Source organism: Bufo bufo, chromosome 7 (genome assembly GCF_905171765.1).
Source record: "Bufo bufo chromosome 7, aBufBuf1.1, whole genome shotgun sequence".
Classification (NCBI taxonomy): Eukaryota; Metazoa; Chordata; class Amphibia; order Anura; family Bufonidae; genus Bufo; species Bufo bufo.
In genome coordinates, this window is record NC_053395.1 from 111,210,011 (window position 1) to 111,221,502 (window position 11,492).

The following is an 11,492-nucleotide window of genomic DNA, read 5'->3' on the forward strand; positions in this document are numbered from 1 at the left end:
AAAATCGAAAAATGCACCGTTTTGCAGCCGAGACCGTGATCCGTGTATCCTGTCCGTCAAAAAAATATGACCTGTCCTATTTTTTTGACGGACAACGGTTCACGGACCCATTCAAGTCAATGGGTCCGTGAAAGAACACGGATGCACACAAGATTGGCATCCGTGTCCGTGATCCGTGGCCGTAGGTTACTTTAATACAGACGGATCCGAAGATCCGTCTGCATAAAAGCTTTTTCAGAACTGAGTTTTCACTTCGTGAAAACTCAGATCCGACAGTATATTCTAACACAGAGGCGTTCCCATGGTGATGGGGACGCTTCAGGTTAGAATATACTAAAAGAACTGTGTACATGACTGCCCCCTGCTGCCTGGCAGGTGCTGCCAGGCAGCAGGGGCAGCCCCCCCCTGTAGTTAACACATTGGTGGCCAGTGCGGCCGCCCCCCCCCCCTCCCTCCCCTGTAGTTAACTCGTTGCTGGCCAGTGGGCCCCCCCCTCCCTCCCCTGTAGTTAACTCGTTGGTGGCCAGTGGGCCCTCTCCCCTCCCTCCCCCTTCTAATTAAAATCCCCCCCTCCTATCATTGGTGGCCGCGGAGAATACCGATCGGAGTCCCAGTTTAATCGCTGGGGCTCCGATCGGTAACCATGGCAACCAGGACGCTACTGCTGTCCCGGTTGCCATGGTTACTTAGCAATTTGTAGCAGCATTATACTTACCTGCTAGCTGTGATGTCTGCATCCGGCCGGGAGCTCCTCCTACTGGTAAGTGACAGGTCATTAAGCAATGCGCCGCACAGACCTGTCACCAGTAGGAGGAGCTCCCGGCCGGACGCAGACATCGCAGCTCGCAGGTAAGTATAATGCTGCTACAAATTGCTAAGTAACCATGGCAACCGGGACAGCAGTAGCGTCCTGGTTGCCATGGTTACCGATCGGATCCCCAGCGATTAAACTGGGACTCCGATCGGTACTCTCCGCTGCCACCAATGATAGGGGGGGAGATTTTAATTAGGAGGGGGAGGGAGGGGAGAGGGCCCAATGAGTTAACTACAGGGGAGGGAGGGGGGGCCCACTGGCCACCAACGAGTTAACTACAGGGGAGGGAGGGGGGCCCACTGGCTACCAACGAGTTAACTACAGGGGAGGGAGGGGGCCCACTGGCCACCAACGAGTTAACTACAGGGGAGGGAGGGGGGCCCACTGGCCACCAATGAGTTAACTACAGGGGAGGGGGGGCCGGCCGCACTGGCCACCAATGTGTTAACTACAGGGGGGGGCTGCCCCCTGCTGCCTGGCAGCACTTGCCAGGCAGCAGGGGGCAGTCATGTACACAGTTCTTTTAGTATATTCTAACCTGAAGCGTCCCCATCACCATGGGAACGCCTCTGTGTTAGAATATACTGTCGGATTTGAGTTTCACGATGTAACTCAAATCCGACGGTATATTCTAACAGAGGCGTTCCCATGGTGATGGGGACGCTTCAAGTTAAAATATACCATCGGATTGGAGAAAACTCCGATCCTATGGTATATTAACTCCTGACTTTACATTGAAAGTCAATGGGGGACGGATCCGTTTGAAATTGCACCATATTGTGTCAACGTCAAACGGATCCGTCCCCATTGACTTGCATTGTAATTCAGGACGGATCCGTTTGGCTCCGCACAGCCAGGCGGACACCAAAACGACTTTTTTTTCATGTCCGTGGATCCTCCAAAAATCAAGGAAGACCCACGGACGAAAAAACTGTCACGGATCACGGAAAAACGAAACTCGTTTTTGCGGACCGCAAAAAAATACGGTCGTGTGCATGAGGCCCTAGTCTCATACTTTATCCGTTTAACACAATTCAGATAACTTTTATTTATTTGTGCCAGATCTATCCTAGACATAGAATACCCTGATTTGCTTACACAGGAGTAAGCTCTTTTTCCCTTTCCTAAGAGTCCCTATACGTCCAAAAAGCCACATTCCTGGCAAAAGAGTGCCAATGGGGACCCTTGGGGAGGAGTGTGAATATTCCCTCCCGAAGATATCCTGTCTGTCTCCGGATTAATAGCTATTAAAATCTCCAATCACTATGGTAGGACATTCCGGCCACTGATCCACAAAAGCTAACAAAGAATTAAGTATATGAATAAAAAAAGGAGGAGGAATATAAATAAAACCCAGAATACATCATTTCCCTACAAGCCTTCCATAGAGAAAAACATATCTTCCCTGCTTATCGATAGAAGATGCCAAACAAAGAAAATCTATCTGCTTATTAATTAGAACTGTCACTCCTCTAGAATAAATAGTAAAGGTGGAGTGGTAGACCTGTGCAGCCCAGGCCCCACCAAGTCGAGGGATCATGCCCTGAGTAAAGTGGGTCTCCAACAGACTAACAATCCCAAGTAGGTGTCACCGAACCAAATCAGAGACCGCCTGCCTTTTTAACTTATCTACAAGCCCTTGAACATTCCAGGTTAGTATTGTCACCATCATCAATCAGCCCGTAAATTGCCCAAATACAAGGTTACTCATAATTCCTACCCCCATACCCCCAAAAGGAGATGCATCGCAACCAACCCCAAATCCCCAAAAACCCACTCCCCAAAAACTCATATCCCCCCTTTCAAACTTCTTGATCCACCACATTCCTGCAACAGAACTCTAAACTAAGACCTCCCTCTCTCCTCCCGCCTCCCCAGCCAAGGACCACTCAAATATTATTCCGATCAAGCCAGTCTACCACAAGGTCTGGCCTGTCAAAAAATTGGGTGACACTATTAAAGATTATCTGCAGTTTGGCCGGATAAACAAATGAATACTTAATGTCCTTTTTCTGGAGACGTTTTTTTAACTTCAATGTAATTACGTCTCTTATCTTGAATGTCCTTAGGAAAATCCGGAAAAAAAGACAATTTATTCCCATTATATACAGTAGGAGAGCACTCCCTTGTCCTCAGAATCATGTCCCGATCCCTTGACACCAATAACTTAGCAAGGAGTATCCGTGGCTGCCTTCCAGGAACTGGTTTACATCCTGGAACTCAATGTATCTTTCCACAAGAAATAATGGAGAGAAATGCTCCGTTCCAAACCTCTCCATGATTAGATCCTGTATCATAGTGGGATTATCTCCCTCCATAGCCTCTGGTAGACCAACAATTCTCACAGTAGATCGCCTTGATCTGTCTTCCAGTTCCATAACCTTTTTTTTTTTTTTTAAGTATTGGTCTCCGATCTCAAATTAGGGATTTCAGTCTTAAGCATTTTAACCTCCACCTCTAGTACCCCCACGTTTTTTTCTATGATTGTAACTATGTCTCTTATCTTCTTTACATCATCCCTTATCAGGACGACATCCGATTGTATTACTCCGAGCTGGATTGAGATGTCCTGTATTAGATCCCCATTTTTTTTTTTACTGCCATCAAGATTTCATTTAGTGGAGACAAGGCATCTTTCGCCAACTCATTTTCTCCCTCTCTCTCCGCCACCTCCACCGGGGTATAATCCTCCACTATACCTTCCTCGCCCAGTCCAGCAGATTTTTTAATATTCAATTCATTGGTTCCTTTTTGTCCTGCTCTAGTGATTACGCTTGGGGACTTCAAAAAATGCTCAATTTTAGCAGTCTCTGGTGGTTTTTGCCCCGTTTTGGATGATGAGTATTCCGCTGATCGCCTATTTTGCTTAGGCGCCATTAAAGAATTTTAATTTTTTTCCCCAAATAAATTTCCCCCCCCCCCTTTTCTCCTTTCCCCCTCTGTTGATATTTCCCTTAAATATCTTTCTTTATTTCTTCTCAAATTTATATTTAATCCTTTATTTCCGTCTCTTCCTCCCCTTGTCCTCTTTTTTTCTCCTTTCCTTTCTTCAGAGTTTAATTTTCTCTGTACATGTGTGAATTTAATGATAATATATGCAAGTGATTTTTTGAGCAAAAAGGATAAGTTCATTGCAAACTGTACAATTTAAAGAAGGCTCTAGTACTCTGTATGCTCGCCTCTATCCTAGATACAAGATGAGATAGCTTGGGCATGGGCCTATAGGTTCTGTACAGTATTTTACAGCACATTTTCCCACAGATGTTGCAGATGCGCCTGTAGATCCTGAACACTTGTAGGTTGCTGAAGCTGGCGTCCCAACAGGTCCTATAAATGCTTGATTGTTGATAAATATGACAACTGAAAAGGCCATGGAAGTCTTGCAATCTGGCTGAGACATTTCCTTGGTTGAGAGTTTCTCTAAATGACTGAAAAATGCCAGCTGGAAGCCCTGCCATGAGAGGCAACACATGTGGCTGCAAGATGTCCTGCACATATCACTGAGCTGCCAGTGTCCCATTGATTGTTGAATGAAATGGCTCCCCAGATCATCACTCCAGCAGATGGGGCAGTGTATCGCTCCATAACAAAGGCAGAATTAAAGCACTTACCACAGGGCCTCCATACTCAAACCCAATCTTCGTTAAATTCCAAACAGAATCTGGATTTGTCACAGAACAAAATGCAGTTCCAGTCCATAGCAATCCAAGTTTCTCTTTCATGATACAACTGCAAATGAAGGCGACTGTGGCCGTCTGTCAATTGCAGGACACGTAATAAGTGCCATGACAACAAATTTCCTTCTGCTAAGTGCCTGGAAATGGTCCTGGCAGAGATAAAGGTTTGTAATATGGAATATAGATGAACAGCAAAAACATGCGAGTTGTTCATGCTTGTCAGCAGATAAAATGATCATCTCTACTGCAGGTGTGTCTGGGCCTTCCAGAGCTTGTTCATGTATGTGTGTGTGTGTGTGTGTGTGTGCTCTTATGTAACCACTGCTCTCAACGCATCCTAACAGCTAGGTCAGAACAGCCAACAGTGTCCAATGATCTCCCCCCTCTCAAAGTCTGTCAAGCAGTCAAAATGCCAAAACTTTGTCAAAACTATCTTCAATGCCTAGTAGAGGCATGTCTAACAGTCAACGACTACCCTAAGTAGCCTCTAAGAGCCTTTTAATAGTGCAGCAAGGGAAGCGCTTTGGGTATTGCCACAATAGGTCGTAAGTGTCTAATCAGACCACACCTACACTCACCTAAAGAATTATTAGGAACACCATACTAATACGGTTTTGGACCCCCTTTTGCCTTCAGAACTGCCTTAATTCTACGTGGCATTGATTCAACAAGGTGCTGATAGCATTCTTTAGAAATGTTGGCCCATATTGATAGGATAGCATCTTGCAGTTGATGGAGATTTGAGGGATGCACATCCAGGGCACGAAGCTCCCGTTCCACCACATACCAAAGATGCTCTATTGGGTTGAGATCTGGTGACTGTGGGGGCCATTTTAGTACAGTGAACTCATTATCATGTTCAAGAAACCAATTTGAAATGATTCGAGCTTTGTGACATGGTGCATTATCCTGCTGGAAGTAGCCAGGGTACATGGTGGTCATGAAGGGATGGACATGGTCAGAAACAATGCTCAGGTAGCCCGTGGCATATAAACGATGGCCAATTGGCACTAAGGGGCCTAAAGTGTGCCCAGAAAACATCCCCCACACCATTACACCACCACCAGCAGCCTGCACAGTGGTAACAAGGCATGATGGATACATGTTCTCATTCTGTTTACGCCAAATTCGGACTCTACCATTTGAATGTCTCAACATAAATCGAGACTCATCAGACCAGGCAAAATTTTTCCAGTCTTCAACAGTCCAATTTTGGTGAGCTCGTCAAATTGTAGCCTCTTTTTCCTATTTGTAGTGGTACCCGGTGGGGTCTTCTGCTGTTGTAGCCCATCCGCCTCAAGGTTGTGCGTATTGTGGCTTCATAAATGCTTTGCTGCATACCTCGGTTGTAACGAGTGGTTATTTCAGTCAACATTGCTCTTCTATCAGCTTGAATCAGTCGGCCCATTCTCCTCAGACCTCTAGCATCCACAAGGCATTTTTGCCCACAGGACTGCCGCGTACTGGATGTTTTTCCCTTTTCACACTATTCTTTGTAAACCCTAGAAATGGTTGTGCGTGAAAATCCCAGTCCCTGAGCAGATTCTGAAATACTCAGACCGGCCCGTCTGGCACCAACAACCATGCCACGCTCAAAATTGCTTAAATCACCTTTCTTTCCCATTCTGACATTCAGTTTGGAGTTCAGGAGATTGTCTTGACCAGGAGCACCCCCCTAAATGCATTGAAGCAACTGCCATGTGATTGGTTGACTAGATAATTGCATTAATGAGAAATAGAACAGGTGTTCCTAATAATTCTTTAGGTGAGTGTATAATCACTTACAAATTTGCCTGATACATTAACTGCACACAGAGTTTTTTTTAACATTTCTATAAGGGTGCGCTGATCATTTTTATATTATTTTTTTTTTCCAGTGAGTGTACATCCATTTAATTTGTTCTGAAACCCACAAGGTACTTCTCTTTATTTTGGGCCCCACCATGTGTCTATGCAACCGATTATGACCTAGGTGGGTAAATGCTGAGGTGCATTTTTTCAGTTTCATGTACTGTACGATAAATGTGTCCAATGGATGCAGTGTTTGTAAAATAAAAATAAATCTAGATTTTTACATCCACTCTGAATTTATTCATGCAAAAAATTAATGTGTTCAGAATACTTATTACACCACCAGTGAATACTACCGTGAGGGGTGGGGTTTGTGAAATAGGCTTATGTTCCGGAATCTTGCATCATACATTTGAAAACAAAATGTATTTAAAAATGTTAAAGATTAACTAAACCTTTGACTAAAATTGTAATGAGATGTCCCTAATGCCCTAATAAAACTTTTTGTAATATATTTCTTAATGTATTTTCTATTTTTATTAGACTTTTCCTTAGGCTTCATGCACACGACCGTTTTTTTTTGCGGTCTGCAAAAACGGGTTCCGTTTTTCCGTGATCCGTGACCGTTTTTTCGTCCGTGGGTCTTCCTTGATTTTTGGAGGATCCACGGACATGAAAAAAAAAAAAAGTCGTTTTGGTGTCCGCCTGGCCGTGCGGAGCCAAACTGATCCGTCCTGAATTACAATGCAATGGGGACGGATCCGTTTGACGTTGACACAATATGGTGCAATTTCAAACGGATCCGTCCCCCATTGACTTTCAATGTAAAGTCAGGAGTTAATATACCATAGGATCGGAGTTTTCTCCAATCCGATGGTATATTTTAACTTGAAGCGTCCCCATCACCATGGGAACGCCTCTATGTTAGAATATACCATCGGATTTGAGTTACATCGTGAAACTCATATCCGACAGTATATTCTAACACAGAGGCGTTCCCATAGTGATGGGGACGTTTCTAGTTAGAATATACTACAAACTGTGTACATGACTGCCCCCTGCTGCCTGGCAGTGCCCGATCTTTTACAGGGGGCTGTGATCAGCACAATTAACCCTTCAGGTGCCGCACCTGAAGGGGTTAATTGTGCGTATCATAGCCCCCTGTAAGAGATCAGGGGCTGCCAGGCAGCAGACCAACTCCCTCCCCAGTTTGAATATCATTGGTGGCCAGTGTGCGGCCCCCCCGCCCCCCCTCTATTGTAATATCATTGGTGGCCAGTGTGCGGCCTCCGTCGGCCCTCCTCCCCCCTCTATTGTAATTTCATTGGTGGCCAGTGTGCAGCCTCCGTCGGCCCCCCTCTATTGTAATTTCATTGGTGGCCAGTGTGCGCCCCCCCCGGCCCCCCTCTATTGTATTATCATTGGTGGCCAGTGTGCGGCCCCCCCCGGCCCCCCCAGACAGACAGATCATTAAGCAATGCGCCGCACAGACCTGTCACTTACCAGTAGGAGGAGCTCCCGGCCGGTCACAGACATCGCAGCAGGTAAGTATGATGCTTCTAATATTGTAATATTGCTAAGTAACCATGGCAACCAAGCCTGCAGTAGCTTCCTGGTTGCCATGGTTACCGATCGGAGCCCCAGAGCGATTAAACTGGGACTCAGATCGGAATCTCCGCTGCCACCAATGATCGGGGGAAAGGGGGGGGGGGAGGGGAGGCCGCACACTGGCCACCAATGATATTAATACAATAGAGGGGGGGCCGCACACTGGCCACCAATGATAATACAATAGAGGGAGGGAGGGGGGGCCGGGGGAGGCCACACACTGGCCACCAATGATATTACAATAGAGGGAGGGGGGGGGCCGCACTGGCCACCAATGAAATTAAAACTGGGGAGGGAGGGGGGTCTGCCCCCTGCTGCCTGGCAGCCCCTGATCTCTTATAGGGGGCTATGATATGCACAATTAACCCTTTAGGTGCAGCACCTGAGGGGTTAATTGTGCGGATCACAGCCCCCTGTAAGAGATCGGGTGCTGCCAGGCAGCAGGGGGCAGTCATGTACACAGTTCGTAGTATATTCTAACTAGAAGCGTCCCCATCACTATGGGATCGCCTCTGTGTTAGAATATACTGTCGGTTCTGAGTTTTCACGAAGTGAAAACTCAGCTCAGAAAAAGCTTTTATGCAGACGGATCTTCGGATCCGTCTGTATGAAAGTAACCTACGGCCACGGATCACGGACGCCAATCTTGTGTGCATCCGTGTTCTTTCACGGACCCATTGACTTGAATGGGTCCGTGAACCGTTGTCCGTCAAAAAAATAGGACAGGTCATATTTTTTTGACGGACAGGATACACGGATCATGGATGCGGCGGCAAAACTGTGCATTTTCCGATTTTTCCATGGACCCATTGAAAGTCAATGGGTCCGCGAAAAAAAAACGGAAAACGGCACAACGGCCACGGATGCACACAACGGTCGTGTGCATGAGGCCTTACCTAAAGTGCACCATTCCCTGTGTGCTTAAAACTGACATTTCTGTTCACCGCTGACTGCTCAGCGGTGTACAGAGTACGGGCTATAGACAATTTATGAATGGGGCTGCAGCATAGCGAGTACGGGCAGGAGCACATATTGCTGCTCCTGCCCCTGCTCCTTGGAGGTTTACTAACTCCTCCCATAGAATATGGGTACCCTGTACCCATGTACTATGCCAAAATTAGCTGAGCGGTTAGCGGTGTACAGAAATGACAGTTTTAAGTGCACAGGGAATAGTGTGCTTTAGGTAGGGAAAACTCTAATAAAAATAAAAAATCCATTAATGGTATATTAGAAAAAGTTTTATTAGGGCATTCGGGACATCTTATTAGCATTTTAGTCAAAGGTTTAGTTACTCTGTTGTGAGCCTTGTAATTAGTTTGAAAAGGTAGCATTTTTAAAAGATTGCTAACAAAATAAAGCGGACATACATAAATATAAATTTCATAAAGCATTAGTACAGTATGTACATGAATATATGACATTTTGGACCAAAAGTACAATATGTGACAAAACAGAAACAGGATATGCACATTTACCAGATTTGAAAAACTTGCTTGGTCATTAAGTGACAAACAGGCCTAATTGTTAAAGGGGTTGTCCAGCCTTTTTTTAAGTGATGACCTATCCTCAGGATAGGTCATCACTAGCTGATTGGTTGGTCAAACACACCACAACCCCATAAATCAGCTGTTCTGTGTAGCTCCATCACCTGAGCAGCATCTGAGCTTCAGAGCACTGTCAACATTGTAGTGGACTGCACACATCACTGCAACGATCCTCCTATTAACTTCACTGGGAGTAGAGCTAAAATGATGATTAGTGTCCACTACAATGTTGACGGTGCAGTGTATTTCCGACGCAGGCCTTCGACAATGGAGTTACACAGGTCAGCCGATGAAAGGGGGAGCTGTGATCCGGACTCCTGCTGATGAATTAGTGATGGCCTATCATTTGGACAGCCAACTACAAAGCTGGAAACTCATTTAAGGGTACTTTTCCATCGCCGAAACTGCCTGCCGGATTCGGAAATCAGTGTGCAAACAGATAGCATTTGTAGACTGATCCGGATGCGGATCCGTCTAACAAATGCATTGAAACACCGGATCAGTCTGTCCGGTGTCATCTGGAAAAACGGATTCAGATTTATTTTATTTTTTTGCATTTTTAAAGGTCTGTGCATGCGCAGACCGGAAAACATGATCCGTTTTGCCGGAACATTTGCATTTCAAATGGTAAATAATGCCGGAACCGGCATTTCGGCAAGTGTTACGGAATTTTGGACAGAGAAAATACCATAAGAGGGACTGAACTGAAGACATCCTCGTGCATACTGAATGGATTGCACTCCATTCAGTATGCATTAGGATAAAACTGATCAGCTTTTTTCCAGTATTGAGCCCCTAGGACGGAACTGAATACCGGAAAAAGAATAACGCTAGCGTGAAAGTACCCTAACCCAGAAGTTAATGAACATATAAAAACAAAACAATAATGTATGCACATTTACTCACTTTAAATGAACTTCTTTCTGCGAAAGAAGAGCCTCTCCCAGTATTCTACCATTTTCATCAACAACAGCAGCACCAGTATCATCACAGCTTGTTTCTATTCCCAGAACAACTCTTTGGTAGTAAACCATACAACGTACAGAAATTTTTCGCTTAATAGGCATCCAAGAGTTTTTCATAAAATTGCAAAGTTTTAAATTCATCCTTTAAATTAACAGTCTGAAACAAAACAAAAAGGAAAATCAGAAGTCTGCAAGATCCACAATGTTTTCTTCTTTTTTTCTTACTGAATATTCACACAGTTGAAATAATTCTGTATTTAAAGGATATGGACACCTTTGTAAAAATAAAAAATAAATAATCATTTCTCCAATTGGTTCTATTTACAGGTATCTATCTTTTTCCATTTTTGATCTACAGCCTGCTGTGCTTCCTACGCACAGCAGGCTGCTCTCAGTGGATTTACAGAGAATCCCGTCACATGGGAGCACACATTGGGCCAGATTTATCTTTAGCTCAGGTCAGAATAATGGAGTGAAAAAGTCCCCAAAAAAGTTCCAAACGCTAAAACTGCGCACAAATTTGCGACTTTTTTCTGCTCTGCACTATGCTCGCCAGTTTTCTGAAAGTGGGCGTATTTTCTTATGTAAATGAATCTCTAGACAGATTTACTATTGGGACTATTTAAAAAGTCGCAAAAAAGTCGCAATTTCACTCCAGTGAGGACCATGCTTATATTATGAGACTTTTTAATAGAACATGCAACTTTTTCATAAAAAGTGCGACTTTTTCGTAAAGATGTGCGACTTTTGTAAAGCTGCTTACTGACTGATAAACTGCTACTGTCAAACCACATTTATTACAGTCTTAAAGGGCCGATCATAAATCTGACTTGGCTAAAACTGACTTTAGCCATATGTTAAAGTGGAGTGAGCTGTCAGAGTCATGATAAATCTGGCCCAATGTCTCTCTCTACCTCCTCCTCCCCTCCCTTTCAGGATGGCAGAGCGGTGCAGAATGTCAGCTGTAACATAAAGCTGACAGTCTGCTTCAAACTGCAGACATAACCCCTTCTCATGCCGCGGTCCTTAAGGACCACTGTATGGAAGGGGCTAACCATCGGACTGCCCCCTTTAACCACCTCCGGACCGCCTA

General features: G+C 44.9%; 1 protein-coding gene across 2 annotated transcripts in view; it reads right to left on the bottom strand.

Moving 5' to 3' along the window:
• OSGEPL1 (O-sialoglycoprotein endopeptidase like 1) overlaps positions 1 to 10,551 on the bottom strand; it is a 496,422-nt gene extending 485,871 nt beyond the window's left edge. For both annotated transcript variants that reach the window (XM_040440619.1, XM_040440618.1), the window contains exon 1: positions 10,341 to 10,551. In XM_040440619.1, the coding sequence (XP_040296553.1) occupies positions 10,341 to 10,540 (200 nt within the window). In that variant the 5' untranslated portion in view covers positions 10,541 to 10,551. The remainder of the gene's footprint in view (positions 1 to 10,340) is intronic.
• Positions 10,552 to 11,492: the final 941 nt, after the last annotated feature.